This window comes from Dreissena polymorpha, chromosome 1 (genome assembly GCF_020536995.1).
Source record: "Dreissena polymorpha isolate Duluth1 chromosome 1, UMN_Dpol_1.0, whole genome shotgun sequence".
NCBI lineage: Eukaryota > Metazoa > Mollusca > Bivalvia > Myida > Dreissenidae > Dreissena > Dreissena polymorpha.
In genome coordinates this window covers 134,318,883-134,338,199 of record NC_068355.1, presented here as the reverse complement: position 1 = coordinate 134,338,199, position 19,317 = coordinate 134,318,883, and the positions used below count along the sequence as shown (strand labels likewise).

General features: G+C 40.8%; 1 protein-coding gene across 3 annotated transcripts in view; it reads right to left on the bottom strand.

Annotated features, from left to right (window-relative positions):
- The window catches only part of LOC127850649 (protein phosphatase 1 regulatory subunit 12A-like), a 190,419-nt gene that overhangs the window by 11,993 nt on the left and 159,109 nt on the right, over positions 1-19,317 (bottom strand). For all 3 annotated transcript variants that reach the window (XM_052383821.1, XM_052383828.1, XM_052383837.1), the window contains one exon: positions 13,185-13,379. In XM_052383821.1, the coding sequence (XP_052239781.1) occupies positions 13,191-13,379 (189 nt within the window). In that variant the 3' untranslated portion in view covers positions 13,185-13,190. The remainder of the gene's footprint in view (positions 1-13,184; positions 13,380-19,317) is intronic.

Here is a 19,317-nt window from a genome sequence, read left to right as displayed (position 1 = left end):
ACACAGCAATATGCCATCATGATCACTGGTAAATATTCAAGTAATACTATACAGTTTGCACAGGCTAATCAGGGACGACACTTTCTCAATTTATTGTGTTTTTCATTTTTAAGATAGACTCTTCTTAGCAAAAATAAAGTTTAGGCGGAAAGTGTTGTCCCTGATTAGCCTGTGCAGACTGCACAGGCTAATCAGGGACGACACTTTACGTACATGCATTAACACCCCTTTTCACAGAGCACGGCCAGTTTGTATAAAATAAATGAAATATTGCATGGATTGATGTTCCGATAGATGGCGCAACATTCAACTTACCTGCCCTATGGGCACCTAGAATAAAATGTCACACATTCAACTCGTGCAATACATCCAATTGGTCTCATAGTCATGTTTTATTCCCTATTTATTATATGATAATTGATGGCATCACATACAGAACAACAGATCAGAATTATGTATGTTTAGGCTGGAAAAACTGACTTCTATTGAACTATTTCCTTATATGTGTACTTCATAATGATGGTAAGTGAAATTCTCTGAATTTTCATTTTTTGATGAAATAAAAACTACAATGAATTATTCCAAAAGAGGCTTAATCATGGCAGATAAATAAAAGGTGTATAATAAACGCAGATCTTATACCAGCCAAAAGCTTGTTCATTTAGTTTTTTTTCACCATTACAAATACAGACTGATGGAAACATAGGACGAATGAGAAAAGTTGGAAATATGGGCGAAGGTTATGTATAAAACTTATATTCTAGTTGTGTTTTAAATGACATAGTAGTATTAATACAAGAGCTGTCAGAGGACAGCGCGCTCGACTATTGGAGTTGCTTGACAGTATAACGTAAGCCATCATGGGGGGGGGGGGGGGGAGTGTATAATGTGGGTGTGTGGTCATTTAATAGACGATATTTCAAAAAAAAGGAAAAAACAATTTTATTTTTTATTTTTTGGGGGGTGGGGGGTGGGGGTGGGGTGGGGGATTCTGGGGTGGGGAATGGGGGATGGTTTGGGTGGAGTGCATTGTGGTATGTCAGGTAAGTGTTGCTTTGTCAAATTATGAATCAAATGTGATCATAAATAAAGAAGTTATGGCAATTGAAGCAAAATGTTCAATTATCTAAGTATAAAGGGGCCATAATTCTGTCTAAATGCTTGATACAGTTGTCTGCTCTTGTTTATAGATTGGAATCATGTTGGTTAAGAAGTATGCAAAATATGAAAGCAATATGTCAAAGGAAATAGAAAATATTTTAGGTGGTACGCAAACTTTAACATAGATTTATCAATAATATGCATATTCTAAGTATAAATAGGGGCAATAATTCTGTCAAAATGCTTGATACAGTTGTCTGCTCTTGTTTATAGATTGGGGTTATGTTGGTAAAGAAGTATGCAAAATATGAAAGCAATATGTCAAAGGACATAGGAAATATTCGGGGTAGTACGCAAACTTTAACATTTGCACGCTAACGGGAACGCTAACGCAGACGCCGGGGTGAGTAGGATAGCTCCACTATATATATTTCATATATAATAGTCGAGCTAAAAACGGTCTAGGGTTTTATTTATATTAATTGTAAGTCCACATTATTTTACGTTGAATTTCAGACATTTTGACATACTTTTAGCAGAATTTGGTATATGATTATATACATCGTCGAAGCATTATGTCCAACAATTAACGCTGAATCTTTTTATAACAATTAAGTATATGTAGCAAATATATAATTCTTTAATATATGCGCATACAAACAAACAAACCAAATTTCAGTTCATGCGCGCGCATAAAAACCCACACAATTTCAGTTTGCGCTTTGCAGACGGCATATTGCCAAGCAACCCTATGACGCAATACGCAAACAAAGATCTTTTGTTGGAAAATTGGTCGCCCACGACGCAACAGGTGACATGTGGAATTATCCGCTACAAATAGAAGTCTATAATTGACCAGGTTTCCAGATAACAGGTTTTGGCAGAAACAATATATTAAAAGAACAGAATCCTTATTTGAAATGATTTATAATATTATGTTCTAAAATATTAAAGCAGGTGGACTTAAAAAACACAACAATACGTCACAAAGAGAGAAAAACATATTTGCGCTGACAAGTGCACAAAGCGGGCTGGCGCTTAGCCAATGTTTTTTTATCTGGGCGTAAGTTGTGTAAGCATATATGTCAGTCATTTTGTGACGCGTTTAATATTACTTCATACCTGCCATATGTCCTTCAATCAAGTAATGAAGTACCGATTATAACTTATTGTACACTGAACTCAAGTGCAATATTAATAGAGCGATGTTTATTGCAACACAATTAAAACAATAACTTTCCCACTTAAACAGATAAAGACGGCTTTTCAATTTTAATACCCTTTCCTAAGAAACAAAATGTAATAAAACTTCAAAATAGTAACATTGCACAACAAAATGCACAACTATTTATGTGCATTCATTCAAAGTACATTATTTACTGTCATTTTACATGATGCATAACTTGCGCGTGTGACACTTTATTTTTTCATCATACAATTGTATGTTTTGGTCAGCCCGTGCCCTAGTTTGCAAGAAAAATTCCCCTAGCAAATGGGATCCAGATTTGAAGCTGCTCTTGTTGTGTGACAAAAACGTTTTACTCGGCGGTAATTGCTCTGCGGCAATTGCGCGCACATTAATTTTGAGATCAAATTACCTGTTGCGCTAAGTTACACAAAAGACATGTCAAATGAATAATAGAATGCCTACCAGCGCAATAAATTTTAAATGTTGTTCACACAAAAGACGGCTTATTCAATACTTGAACACGCGGATCATGCCCTGACCTCCTGACAGTCTTAAAATAGACTCATCCTACTTACATAATGAGAATTTGACCATGACCTCATATATAATATTGACAAATTAAAAAAACCCAAAGAATACAGAAAAAGCATGATCAATATACATACCAGAAACACAGTATAATTTTCCTAAAAGGTATGTTATACACTTTCCATAGTGACACATCCAAAATTATTGTCCTTAAAATCACCAATGTGGATTCTAAATAAAACACATTAATAAAAATACAAATTTAAAGATTCCAATACGTTTCTGGCGTACAATGAAACCAAAATACTCTTACTGTTGACAAAAACACAATATGCAGAGGAATATTTTAAACTTCAGTTAATAAACTGGCAGACTTTTAACTTGAAAGAGCAATACCCAGACAGACGCAATAAAGGCATCATAAACTATTGGAAACTGCAGTTTATGCAAGTGCATGCAACGCCCATTGCATGTAATTATGCATGTCTGCACTTAAAATGCACACTGGAATGCTTGTTTGTTTTACAAGAATAGTGTTGTTCTTAACCTTCTAACTTCAGGTGACCTGCGTTGTTTTAGCAAGCCACAAGAGTTCCTCCCCTTGTCATGCTTCTTGTAAAAAAAAACTCTTAAACAAAGCAGTAATTTTTTTAGCGTCTTATTTCATTTTGTAATTTTTTTCAGGTAAGCAATGAAAATTGCAGTCCTGGATTTTTTTAAAGACGCAAATAACAACTTCTCAACTGAACTAGATTGTTTGATCATGAAGTTTTGCTACATAAATCAGTTACAAAAATCGAAAGAATCTTGACGTCTACGAAAATTTTCATAAAATAACAATATAGTTATAAAACATACCATGTATTAATTCCATGCTAAAAGCTTACTATATACTTATGTCAAACATGATATGAGAACGCATGAATGTTTGGTAAAAAAAACGTTGATAAAAAGTTCATGTACTAAGCGAAGCGAAACAACCCGGCATACCCATACAAAAGGCGCAAACGAGTACACCCCCTTGGTTTATAAGAACATTTTGCAACAGTAATAATCCACAGCATATGTCTAGGAACCTCACTTTACATGTTTATTTATTGTAAGAATTGACATTTAACCCATTACCATTTAGATACATTTAGGTACTGATGAGCAGCAAACAGCATAAAACTTGAACAGACAGCGAGTTACTCCAGTGCTGTTCTGGTTTTATGCTGTTTGCACATAGCAATTTTCACTTTGCTTCTGAGTGGGAAACGGTTAACAGACTAAAACAAGAGATGTGCTTGTCAGAAACACAATGCCCCCTATTGCGCCGCTTTGAAATATAAAAAAATTACCTTTGACCTTGAAGGATGACCTTGACCTTTCACCACTCAAAATGTGCAGCTCCATGAGATACACAAGCATGCCAAATATCAAGTTGCTATCTTCAATATTGCAAAAGTTATGACCAAGATTAAAGTTTGTGACACATACAATGACAGTAAACATACAATGACAGACAGAAAGAAAGGCCAAAAACAAAATACCCCTCATTCGATCGGGGGGCATAAAAATGGGATGGAGGGCCTTAAACTGGACAGGGTGACCTCTTTAATGACAATTTGTACGCATAATTGGTAAGATGGCAATACACAATTGGTTAAGATGGCAATATTGTATTGATTGAATTGACAAAGGGCAAAAGTTAAGAAGGCGCATGGCATCAACCAGATAGTATCGGTTGAGATGGTAGCCACCCGGTCCTACACAGTTCTAGTTGAGATGGTACCCACCCAGTGCTAGACTGTACTAGTTAAGATGGTACCCACCCAGTGCTAAATGGTACTAGTTGAGATTGTACCCATCCAGTGCTAGACGGTACTAGTTGAGATGGTACCCATCCAGTGATAGATGGTGCTAGTTAAGATGGTACCCACCCAGTGATAGATGGTGCTAGTTGAGATGGTACCCAGCCAGTGCTAGATGGTACTAGTTGAGATGGTACCCACCAAGTGCCAGATGGTACTAGTTGAGATGATACCCACCCAGTGCTAGATGGTACTAGTTGAGATGGTACCCACCCAGTGCTGGATGGCACTAGTTGAGATAGTACCCATCCAGTGCTAGATGGTACTAGTTGAGATGGTACACACCCAGTGCTAGACGGTGCTAGTTCAGATGGTACCCATCCAGTGCTAGACTGTACTAGTTGAGATGGTACCCACCCAGAGCTAGACGTTCTAGTTGAGAAGGTACCCACCAAGTGATAGATGGTGCTAGTTGATATGGTACCCACCCAGTGATAGATGGTGCTAGTTGAGATGGTACCCACCCAGTGATAGATGGTGCTTGTTGAGATGGTACCCACCCAGTGCTAGACTGTACTATATGAGATGGTACCCACCCAGTGATAGACGGTTCTAGTTGAAAAAGTACCCACCCAGTGATAGATGGTGCTAGCTGAGATGGTATCCACCAAGTGATAGATGGTGCTAGTTGAGATGGTACCCACCAAGTGCTAGACAGTACTAGTTAAGATGGTACCCACCCAGTGATAGATGGTGCTAGTTGAGATGGTTCCCACCCAGTGCTAGATGACAATAGTTGAGATGGTACCCACCCAGTGCTAGACGGTACAAGTTGAGATGGTACCCACCCAGTGCTAGATGGTTCTAGTTGAGATGGTACCCACCCAGTGCTAGACTGTACTAGTTGAGATGGTACGCACCCAGTGCTAGATGGTACTAGTTGAGAAGGTACCCACCTAGTGATAGATGGTACTAGTTGATATGGTACCCATCCAGTGCTAGATGGTACTAGTTGAGATGGTACCCACCCAGTGCTAGATGGTTCTAGTTGAGATAGTACTGACCCAGTGCTAGATGGTGCTAGTTGAGATGGTACTCACCCAGTTATAGATGGTGCTAGTTGAGATGGTACCCACCCAGTGCTAGATGGTACTAGTTGAGATGGTATCCATCCAGTGCTAGATGGTACTAGTTGAGATGGTAACCACCCAGTGCAAGACGGTTCAAGTTGAGATGGTACCCATCCAGTGCTAGACTGTACTAGCTTGAGATGGTACCCATCCAGTTCTAGACGGTTCTAGTTGAGAAGGTACCCACCCAGTGATAGATGATGCTAGTTGAGATAGTACCCACCCAGTGATAGATGGTGCTAGTTGAGATGGTACCCACCCAGTGCTAGATGGTACTAGTTGAGATGGTACCCACCCAGTGCTAGACGGTGTTAGTTGAGATGGTACCCACCTAGTGCTTGATGGTGCTAGTTGAGATGGTACCCACCCAGTGCTAGATGGTACAAGTTAAGATGGTACACACCCAGTGCTAGATGGTACTAATTGAGATGGTACCCATCCAGTGATAGATGGTGCTAGTTGAGATGGTACCCACCCAGTGCTAGATGGTACTAGTTGAGAAGGTAACCACCCAGTGCTAGATGGTGCTAGTTTAGATGGTACCCATCCAGTGCTATATGGTACTAGTTGAGATGGTACCCACCCAGTGCTAGATGGTACTAGTTGAGATGGTACCCACCCAGTGCTAGATGGTACTAGTTGAGATGGTACCCATCCAGTGCTAGATGGTACTAGTTGAGATGGTACCCAACTAGTGCTAGATGGTACTAGTTGAGATGGTTCCCACCCAGTGCTTGATGGTACTAGTTGATATGGTACCCACCCAGTGCTAGATGGTTCTTGTTGAGATGGTACCGACCCAGTGATAGATGGTGCTAGTTGATATGGTACCCACCCTGTGATAGATGGTGCTAGTTGAGATGGTACCCACCCAGTTATAGATGGTACTAGTTGAGATGGTACCCACCCTGTGCTAGATGGTACTAGTTGAGATGGTACCCATCCAGTGCTAGATGGTACTAGTTGAGATGGTAACCACCCAGTGCTAGACGGTTCAAGTTGAGATGGTACCCATCCAGTGCTAGACTGTACTAGTTGAGATGGTACCCACCCAGTTCTAGACGGTTCTAGTTGAGAAGGTACCCACCCAGTGATAGATGATGCTAGTTGAGATAGTACCCACCCAGTGATAGATGGTGCTAGTTGAGATGGTACCCACCCAGTGCTAGATGGTACTAGTTGAGATGGTACCCACCCAGTGCTAGACGGTGTTAGTTGAGATGGTACCCACCTAGTGCTAGATGGTGCTAGTTGAGATGGTACCCACCCAGTGCCAGATGGTACAAGTTGAGATGGTACACACCCAGTGCTAGATGGTACTAGTTGAGATGGTACCCATCCAGTGATATATGGTGCTAGTTGAGATGGTACCCACCCAGTGCTAGATGGTACTAGTTGAGAAGGTACCCACCCAGTGCTAGATGGTGCTAGTTTAGATGGTACCCATCTAGTGCTAGATGGTACTAGTTGAGATGGTACCCACCCAGTGCTAGATGGTACTAGTTGAGATGGTACCCACCCAGTGCTAGATGGTACTAGTTGAGATGGTACCCATCCAGTGCTAGATGGTACTAGTTGAGATGGTACCCAACTAGTGCTAGATGGTACTAGTTGAGATGGTACCCAACTAGTGCTAGATGGTACTAGTTGAGATGGTACCCATCCAGCGATAGATGGTGCATGTTGAGATGGTTCCCACCCAGTGATAGATGGTTCTTGTTGAGATGGTACCCACCCAGTGATAAATGGTGCTAGTTGAGATGGTACCCAACCAGTGATAGATGGTGCTAGTTGAGATGGTACCCACCCAGTGATAAATGGTGCTAGTTGAGATGGTACCCACCCAATGGTAGATGGTACTAGTTGAAATGGTACCCACCCAGTGATAGATGGTACTTGTTGAGATGGTACCCACCCTGTGATAGAGGGTACTTGTTGCGATGGTACCTACCCAGTGCTAGATGGTTCTAGTTGAGATGGTTCCCACCCAGTGCTAGATGGTGCTAGTTGAGATGGTACCATCCCAGTGCTAGATGGGGCTAGTTGAGATGGTACCCACCAAGTGATAGATGGTGCTAGTTGAGATGGTACCCACCCAGTGATAGTTGGTGCTAGTTGAGATGGTACCCACCCAGTGATAGATGGTGCTTGTTGAGATGGTAGCCACCCAGTGCTAGATGGTACTAGTTGAGATGGTACCCACCTAGTGCTAGATGGTACTAGTTGAGATGGTACCCAACTAGTGCTAGATGGTACTAGTTGAGATGGTACCCATCCAGCGATAGATGGTGCATGTTGAGATGGTTCCCACCCAGTGATAGATGGTTCTTGTTGAGATGGTACCCACCCAGTGATAAATGATGCTAGTTGAGATGGTACCCAACCAGTGATAGATGGTGCTAGTTGAGATGGTACCCACCCAGTGATAAATGGTGCTAGTTGAGATGGTACCCACCCAATGGTAGATGGTACTAGTTGAAATGGTACCCACCCAGTGATAGATGGTACTTGTTGAGATGGTACCCACCCTGTCATAGAGGGTACTTGTTGCGATGGTACCTACCCAGTGCTAGATGGTTCTAGTTGAGATGGTTCCCACCCAGTGCTAGATGGTGCTAGTTGAGATGGTACCCACCCAGTGCTAGATGGGGCTAGTTGAGATGGTACCCACCCAATGATAGATGGTGCTTGTTGAGATGGTAGCCACCCAGCGATAGATGGTGCTAGTTGAGATGGTACCCACCCAGTGATAGATGGTGCTAGTTGAGATGGTACCCACCCAGTGATAGATGGTGCTAGTTGAGATGGTACCCACCCAGTGCTAGACGGTACTAGTTGAGATGGTACCCACCTAGTGCTAGATGGTACTAGTTGAAATTGTACCCACACAGTGCTAGACGGTTCTAGTTGAGATGGTACCCATCAAGTGCTAGACAGTACTAGCTGAGAAGGTACCTACCCAGTGATAGATGGTTACTTGTTGAGATGGTACCCACCCTGTGATAGAGGGTACTTGTTGCGATGGTACCTACCCAGTGCTAGATGGTTCTAGTTGAGATGGTTCCCACCCAGTGCTAGATGGTGCTAGTTGAGATGGTACCCATCCAGTGATAGATGGTGCTAGTTGAGATGGTACCCACCCAGTGCTAGATGGTACTAGTTGAGAAGGTACCCACCCAGTGCTAGATGGTGCTAGTTTAGATGGTACCCATCCAGTGCTATATGGTACTAGTTGAGATGGTACCCACCCAGTGCTAGATGGTACTAGTTGAGATGGTACCCACCCAGTGCTAGATGGTACTAGTTGAGATGGTACCCATCCAGTGCTAGATCGTACTAGTTGAGATGGTACCCAACTAGTGCTAGATGGTACTAGTTGAGATGGTTCCCACCCAGTGCTTGATGGTACTAGTTGATATGGTACCCACCCAGTGCTAGATGGTTCTTGTTGAGATGGTACCGACCCAGTGATAGATGGTGCTAGTTGATATGGTACCCACCCTGTGATAGATGGTGCTAGTTGAGATGGTACCCACCCACTTATAGATGGTACTAGTTGAGATGGTACCCACCCAGTGCTAGATGGTACTAGTTGAGATGGTACCCATCCAGTGCTAGATGGTACTAGTTGAGATGGTAACCACCCAGTGCTAGACGGTTCAAGTTGAGATGGTACCCATCCAGTGCTAGACTGTACTAGTTGAGATGGTACCCACCCAGTTCTAGACGGTTCTAGTTGAGAAGGTACCCACCCAGTGATAGATGATGCTAGTTGAGATAGTACCCACCCAGTGATAGATGGTGCTAGTTGAGATGGTACCCACCCAGTGCTAGATGGTACTAGTTGAGATGGTACCCACCCAGTGCTAGACAGTGTTAGTTGAGATGGTACCCACCTAGTGCTAGATGGTGCTAGTTGAGATGGTACCCACCCAGTGCCAGATGGTACAAGTTGAGATGGTACACACCCAGTGCTAGATTGTACTAGTTGAGATGGTACCCATCCAGTGGTAGATGGTGCTAGTTGAGATGGTACCCACCCAGTGCTAGATGGTACTAGTTGAGAAGGTACCCACCCAGTGCTAGATGGTGCTAGTTTAGATGGTACCCATCTAGTGCTAGATGGTACTAGTTGAGATGGTACCCACCCAGTGCTAGATGGTACTAGTTGAGATGGTACCCACCCAGTGCTAGATGGTACTAGTTGAGATGGTACCCATCCAGTGCTAGATGGTACTAGTTGATATGGTACCCAACTAGTGCTAGATGGTACTAGTTGAGATGGTACCCAACTAGTGCTAGATGGTACTAGTTGAGATGGTACCCATCCAGCGATAGATGGTGCATGTTGAGATGGTTCCCACCCAGTGATAGATGGTTCTTTTTGAGATGGTACCCACCCAGTGATAAATGGTGCTAGTTGAGATGGTACCCAACCAGTGATAGATGGTGCTAGTTGAGATGGTACCCACCCAGTGATAAATGGTGCTAGTTGAGATGGTACCCACCCAATGGTAGATGGTACTAGTTGAAATGGTACCCACCCAGTGATAGATGGTACTTGTTGAGATGGTACCCACCCTGTGATAGAGGGTACTTGTTGCGATGGTACCTACCCAGTGCTAGATGGTTCTAGTTGAGATGGTTCCCACCCAGTGCTAGATGGTGCTAGTTGAGATGGTACCCACCCAGTGCTAGATGGGGCTAGTTGAGATGGTACCCACCAAGTGATAGATGGTGCTAGTTGAGATGGTACCCACCCAGTGATAGTTGGTGCTAGTTGAGATGGTACCCACCCAGTGATATATGGTGCTTGTTGAGATGGTAGCCACCCAGTGCTAGATGGTACTAGTTGAGATGGTACCCACCTAGTGCTAGATGGTACTAGTTGAGATGGTACCCAACTAGTGCTAGATGGTACTAGTTGAGATCGTACCCATCCAGCGATAGATGGTGCATGTTGAGATGGTTCCCACCCAGTGATAGATGGTTCTTGTTGAGATGGTACCCACCCAGTGATAAATGGTGCTAGTTGAGATGGTACCCAACCAGTGATAGATGGTGCTAGTTGAGATGGTACCCACCCAGTGATAAATGGTGCTAGTTGAGATGGTACCCACCCAATGGTAGATGGTACTAGTTGAAATGGTACCCACCCAGTGATAGATGGTACTAGTTGAGATGGTACCCACCCTGTGATAGAGGGTACTTGTTGCGATGGTACCTACCCAGTGCTTGATGGTTCTAGTTGAGATGGTTCCCACCCAGTGCTAGATGGTGCTAGTTGAGATGGTACCCACCCAGTGCTAGATGGGGCTAGTTGAGATGGTACCCACCAAGTGATAGATGGTGCTAGTTGAGATGGTACCCACCCAGTGATAGTTGGTGCTAGTTGAGATGGTTCCCACCCAGTGATAGATGGTGCTTGTTGAGATGGTAGCCACCCAGCGATAGATGATGCTAGTTGAGATGGTACCCACCCAGTGATAGATGGTGCTAGTTGAGATGGTACCCACCCAGTGATAGATGGTGCTAGTTGAGATGGTACCCACCCAGTGCTAGACGGTACTAGTTGAGATGGTACCCACCTAGTGCTAGATGTTACTAGTTGAAATTGTACCCACCCAGTGCTAGACGGTTCTAGTTGAGATGGTACCCATCAAGTGCTAGACAGTACTAGCTGAGAAGGTACCTACCCAGTGATAGATGGTACTTGTTGAGATGGTACCCACCCTGTGATAGAGGGTACTTGTTGCGATGGTACCTACCCAGTGCTAGATGGTTCTAGTTGAGATGGTTCCCACCCAGTGCTAGATGGTGCTAGTTGAGATGGTACCCACCCAGTGCTAGATGGGGCTAGTTGAGATGGTACCCACCAAGTGATAGATGGTGCTAGTTGAGATGGTACCCACCCAGTGATAGATGGTGCTAGTTGAGATGGTACCCACCCAGTGATAGATGGTGCTAGTTGAGATGGTACCCACCCAGTGCTAGACGGTACTAGTTGAGATGGTACCCACCTAGTGCTAGATGGTACTAGTTGAAATTGTACCCACCCAGTGCTAGACGGTACTAGTTGAGATGGTACCCATCAAGTGCTAGACAGTACTAGCTGAGAAGGTACCTACCCAGTGCTAGACGGTACTAGTTGAGATGGTACCCACCCAGTGCTAGACGGTACTAGTTGAGATGGTACCCACCCAGTGCTAGATGGTGCTAGTTGAGATGGTACCCACCCAGTGCTAGATGTTGCTAGTTGAGATGGTACCCAACCAGTTATAGATGGTACTAGTTTAGATGGTACCCACCCAGTGCTAGATGGTACTAGTTGAGATGGTACCCACCCAGTGCTAGACTGTACTAGTTGAGATGGTACCGACCCAGTGCTAGATGGTGCTAGATGAGATGGTACCCACCAAGTGCTTGATGGTACTAGTTAAGATGGTACCCACCAAGTGCTAGAAAATACTAGTTGAGATGGTACCCACCCAGTGCTAAATGGTACTAGTTGAGATGGTACCCACCCAGTGCTAGACAGTACTAGTTGAGATGGTACCCACCCAGAGCTAGACGGTACTAGTTGAGATGGTACCCACCCAGTGCTAGTTGAGATGGTACCCACCCAGTGCTAGATGGTACTAGTTTAGATGGTTACCCACCCAGTGCTAGATGGTACTAGTTGAGATGGTACCCACCCAGTGCTAGATGGTGCTAGTTGAGATGGTACCCACCCAGTGCTAAGACGGTACTAGTTGAGATGGTACCCACTCAATGCTAGATGGTACTAGTTGAGATGGTACCAACCCAGCGCTAGACTACACTAGTTGAGATGGTTCCCACCAAGTGCTAGACGGTACTAGTTGAGATGGTACCCACCCAGTGCTAGATGGTACTAGTTGAGATGGTACCCACCCGCAGCTAGATAGTACTAGTTGAGATGGTACCCACCCAGTGCTTGACGGTACTAGTTGAGATGGTACCCACCCAGTGCTAGATGGAACTAGTTGAGATGGTACCAACCCAGCGCTAGACTACACTAGTTGAGATGGTACCCACCAAGTGCTAGACGGTACTAGTTGAGATGGTACCCACCCAGTGCTCTAGTTGAGATGGTACCCACCTGGTGCTAGATAGTTCTAATTGAGATGGTACCCACCCAGTGCTATACGGTACTAGTTGAGATGGTACCCCCCAGTGCTAGATGGTACTAGTTGAGATGGTACCCACCCAGAGCTATACAGTACTGGTTAAATGGTATCCCACCCAGTGCTAGACAGTACTAGTTGAGATGGTTCCCACCCAGTAATAGATGGTGCTAGTTGAGATGGTACCCATCCAGTGCTAGTTGGTGCTAGTTGAGATGGTACCCACCTAGGTCTAGACGGTAATAGTTGAGATGGTACCCACCCAGTGCTAGACGGTTTTAGTTGAGATGGTACCCACCTAGGTCTAGACGGTACTTGTTGAGATGGTTGAGTGCAGGCTCATGCTGTCATCAGTGTCACTACAGCTGATGGTCTGCTCCAGGATGGACTGGTCCATGGCCATGGCTTCTTCCAGTGACCGCTCCTTCATGGCCAACTGGTACGCCACCTCAAATGACTCCCCCAGCGTCAGGATGATGTCATGGGCTAGGCTCTGTTAACAGACAAAACATGTAATTTCATGAACCTTTTCATACCTTTACTTACACACTTCAACTGATTCTCTGCAGATGAAGTCATGAGTCAGGCTCTGGAATCAGGCACACATTTAATTGAGAAGCACTCTGGGAAAATGGGGGTTAAAGCATGAGCGTAAAGTGTTGTCCAAGATAAGCCTGTATAGGCCCCACAGAATCAGGGACCCTTCTTTCTGCTCTTTAGTATTATTTAAAGTTTAAAGGAATTTCTTCTTAGCAAAAATCCAGTATTAGGCAGAAAGAGTTGTCCCTTATAAGCCAGTGCAGACTGCACAGACTAATATGGGATGACACTTTATGCACATCCATTAAGCTATGTTTTTCCACAGCACAGCTCGATTTAATGAACAATTCTGGCCATCTGCTTGTGGTTTCTCTTAGGTTCATCAAAAATGTATTGGCAGTGTACAAGCAGTTCTTCCATTGTTATTCTTTTCATGAATGTTAAGTTCCGAGACAGCAACATTTTTTGTTAATATTTATTAAATTTAGTTTGAAAAACAGTTTTGCTTGTTTAGTGTTTATTTTACAGCCTTTGTAAGGTCATATTCCTAATGGCAAAAGTGTCCCTAAATTCCCATATGATGATTTATTTTTCAGATGTATGGCAACAAAGAGGTGGTGAGTGTAGAAATAAGGACTCTGAAGTTTAATTAACTATTTTAAACCTAGTCTCTTTTAAGAATTAACTATTATATTTAAGTTTTATAAAGAATTACAGATGTACTATAACCCAAATGATATAAAGTTGTGTTTAAATTCATGTGTCAAGTTTGTATTCCCAATTAAGTGTGCTTAAACTCATGTGTCAAGTTCATATTCCCAATTAAGTAGTTCTTAAACTCATGTGTAAAGTTCATAATCCCAATTAATTAGTGCTAAAATTAATGTGTAAAGTTCACATTCCCAATTAAGTAGTGCTTTAACTCATGTGTTAAGTTCATATTTCAAATTCAGTAGTGCTTCAATTCATGTGTAAAGTAAACATTCCCAATTAAGTAGTGCTTAAATTTATGTGTAAAGTTCATATTCCCAAAATGGTGTGAAAAAAGCCATCTGGTCTGTGCTGTGATTTTAAAGTAAATTCTGTAAAACCTTTTCTTTTCAATGAAGTCTCTACTTATTGAAAATCCAGCTTAGGCAGAAAGTATTGATCCCAATTAGCCTGTGTAGATTGCACAGGCTAATATGGGATGACATTGTATTCACATGCATTTAATCCAGTTTTCTCAGAACAAGGCTTAAATATTAATATGGTGTTGCTATTGTTGGCTTGCACTAAGAGACTATAGTAATCTCACTCCTGTGACAAGACCATAAGAAACCAAGCTGATCAAAGCCCTAGATGAGCCTAGTCCTGGTAAAACTAGGCTTACTTCATATGCGTTAAGTGCTATTCTTGATTAGCCTGTGATGTTTGCACTTGCTTATCAGGGACGACACTTTCTGCCTACACTGGTTATTTGCTTAAAGACTTCCTTTAAACAAAAAAAACCATTAAATCAGAAAGTGTAGCTGCTGATAAGCCTGTGTGAACTGCACAGGCTAATTTTGGATAACACTTTTCACACATGAATTTAGCCCCATTTATCCATAGCAGGGGTGGGGCTAACATTCCTTCAAATTCCTTGAGTTCCTTCAACTTTATTTTTTTTTTATCTCAGTCAAAAACTTTATAATTTAAGCATCTACAAAAAAATGTGTTTATTGTACAAAATTTGTGTTTAATTTTCTGTTCAAATTTATTGCACACTTGAACTGGCAGCAAAGTTGTTCCTGTCATAAAGGTGTTTCAATTTCTTTAATCCTATATTTTACACTGGCTGTTCAAATACAGAAATCGACCACAGTCAATCCCATTTATTACTTATGACAATCTTAACTGCTCCTCTTTTCATCATACCATCAAATAGGACAGATCAATCAAGAAGTCATCCATAATAGCGTTATCTGCCCGATAAAAAGAATATCCGTTACCAGGCTAACCGGCTGACCATAGACCGTGACACAAGCCCAATACAAAAGAGCCTCTGCCATTATTCCACTCATTCCCCTGGAGTTCCCATATGCTAGTCCCTGCTTTGGACTTTTTCGTGGATGGCTTCACAACTGTGAGAACCACTGGTCTTCTCTCCTTGGATGGAAAACTTGTCCTGCCGTCAATAAAGCACTAACAATTATAACCATCTACTCTCTTATTACGCCTCATTTGCGGCTCTAAAAAGGCAGCCCTTCAGATCAGTTTAGGGTCCGAGATTGTCAGAAGTGTTCAATGAGAAAAGCTTAATGATACTGCACACCCTCCGAAGTTTTCTTCTCTTGTTTCCAAGGTTAATGAAAACCTTTAATACGGAATGTTTTCGGGTTAACGTGAAATGTCGACTAAGAAATAGAACTGTCAGCTGCCACAATACCGTCATAGCTTTACCATAGAATAAATGCCTCAGATTACTGAACACCCGTGATTGGTCAATAGCCAGGAACATAAAGCCTTCAAGTGATTCGAATCATGGGTCAGGCTCCCCATTGACGTTGATGACCAATGGAGAACATGTTCTCTTTTGGCCAACAATAGGGATTAATGTTAAATGGTCATAAAATAGACATTGTGAGACGGTGTTATTTTTCAAATACAACAATTTGGAGTATAAGAATCAAATGATTGTACTAAATTGAATGAATGAAGTACAATTAAAGATTTATCTGAGTATGTTTTGGAACAACAACATAAATCTAAGAAATTAAAATAACAGTTTCTGAGCTTTGAAGATGAACAATAATCAATTACATAAATATTATAATAATAATCTTATTTAAATTACAAAGCATAACACAAGGAAATGATGTCCATAACCATGTTTGAAGATTTTACAATTATGGTCTCATACACTTTAGTCTATAAGTTAGGTCCCTTCACATTATTTTTTTTCTTAACAGTCAGCTGATAACATTTTTACCACATAAGAATTATTAGTCATACATCCAAAGTTATGATTCTGTCAACATAATTAAGGCACCACAAGCTATGTGTTTGTCACGACTAAGTAATTTTTCAACACCTTGAGTAGATAATGCACAGAACTGACATAAGCGCATGAAGGGTATTAAGTAGCAGAATGTCAAAAACGCAACAGAAGTGTGCAAAGTTAGGCACAAGACCACCAGAAAACATTAACAGTAATAAATTAGTAATAAATTACATGCTCGTGTGATTAATGAAAGTTCACTGCCCACCCAAGGTTTTGAGGCGTTAAAATTACCAGTATAACTTCATTATTATTCAAGAAACAACCACACACACACACAATTTGAGTTATTATTAAAAACAAAAAAAATATATCATTTTAAAAGATTTTTTCTTTTCAAAATAATTATTTTAATTTTGATGCTATACAAACACTAAATTGTTGTTGTTTATTACAACAACTACAACATTTAAATACATATTTATTTTTCTATTCATGATATATATCTTGGAAAACTTGGTAACAGTCAATCCTGTCAAATGTTACAAAGCAACTGTATGAATCATGCAACACGAACTTTCATAGCAAGTACAAGGGTTCATGTGTTTAAAGGAATAAAGTCCAATTTGACACTGATTTAATTTGCAAATTCAGAATTCCGGTTTTAACCCTAAATACTTTGGATTGACTTGACTGTTCCAAGGCAGTGACTAAAACCTTTAATAATTCGTATGTTTGGTTGTTTGTTGTATATATTGTCCTGGACACTGCAGGGGTCACTAACCTTAAACCCTTTCCCCACTCAGAAGCAAAGTAAAAATGGCTATATGCAAACAGCAGAAAACCAGAACAGCCTGTGTGTAACTCACAGTCTGTTCAGGTTTTATGCTGTTTGCTGCTCATCAGTATCTAAGGGTTGGAATTGAAGCCTTTAAAACTTGAATCCAATATGAAAGCTGTTTAATTAAATTTAACTTTTAAAGGGACTACAAATGCGTACAAAGACATATATCTAAGTGGTAAAGGTGTAATATAAGACCAGCTGAGGGTAACAATAACATATCTCCTGGAAATTTTTCTGGAGTTTCATTATTCCTGTAGTTATAACATGATAATCACAGATATTTTTGCTGACCAAGAAAACTATTATCACCCCGGGGAAACAGGCTCATGAACTTCATGAATTTATTAATGAACTTCATGAATTTACTTCATGAACCAGTTCACAAATGGACAAAATATTCATGAATAACACATACATATTAATGAACTCCAAGTTCATGAACTTGAAACATGTTCTTCAACTTCATGAATTTATTCATGAACTTACATCATGAACTTCATGAACCAGTTCAAGAATGGACAAAATTAATTGAATAACACATACATATTCATGAACTCCAAGTTCATGAACTTGAAACAGGTTATTGAACTTCATGAATTTATTCATGAACTTAATACACCCCATGAACTGGTTCATGAACAGAATATTGTTTTCTTTACAAAGGAAGAATATTGTGTGCACAGGAAGTTAAAACAGAAGCATGCTGAATGAAGCAACATGGTTTATGTTATTTGGAAATGTAAGTCTTTAACAAATTACCGGCTAAACTGATTAGCCATTAGTTCCATTTCAACTTCTTTGGCACTGTGTTCACTTATGTTTCCCAATTATTTTTGCTACACAAGATAAGTTCGCCAACATGCCAATGAAGCATCAGCAATTCTAATGATTTTATTACATTGTTGAATTTTATCTTTAAGTTGTTTCAGTTAACCAGGAATATCGCTCCTGTAGATTTTAATGACTGTTAAATAAGCTTTAGTACATAACTTTATTGTGTTATTCTTCGTCTTTTAAATGAAGATCCTCAAATCACACAATGTTTATGAAAAATATTAAACTGGGAATAACATTATATTTTTCTGTTATTATCATATTTCCATTGTTTGTCCTGTTAAAATATTTCTCAACTTGTCTTTTAACAGTTCGTTATTTATCTTTGTGAAACCTGTTCATGAACAAATTCATAAAGTTCATGAACCTTTTTGTTTCAGAGTTCATGATTTTTTCATGAATAAGTTCATGAACTCTAAAAGTTTATGTAACATAAATTTTGATTTTCACGATCTTGTTCATAAAAAGTTTCATGAAGTTCATTAACCTTTTTGTTTAAGAGTTCATGAATAAGATCATGAATAAGTTCATGAATAAAAAAAATCGTGAAACATAAATTTTGCTTTTCATGAATATCTTGTTCATGAATTTATTCATAAATAATTTCACAAATTAATTCATGAAGTTCATGAACATGTTTCCCGGGGTCTTCCTCAACTAAAAAATAAACAATAAAAAGACATCCAAATCTTTAGTAAACTGCGTAAATAACAAGTTAGACTGAATTCACCACTTTTATTTAACATCCATTTTTGTTGGACCAAATGTGATCTAGGAATATTAAATTCTAACTTCAGTGTCGCTTTTGGAAAATGGGGCGCAATACATGTGCGAAAATTTAGTCCCAAATTAGCCTATGCAGAAATCACAGGCTAATCAGGGACACCACTTTCTGTATAAACATGGATTTTCATTAAGGAAGAGACTTCTTTTAAACGAAAAATTTCAAAACATGGAAAAGTTTCACCCCTGATTAGCCTGTGAGGACTGCATACGTTATTATGACATGACACTTGACCAACATACATAAGTTATTATGACATGACACTTGACCCACATACATAAGTTATTATGACAGGACACTTGACCCACATACATTAAGCCCCATTTTCCCAGACGAGAGGCTCACTTGTCCTCATGCATGCCTCAGGATTTATTAAAGGAGATGAAGTAAACAAACTAATTTATACCTGTCAAATAAATACATAATAAGCTATAAAAAAAAAGTAAAAAAAAATAAGTACACAACTT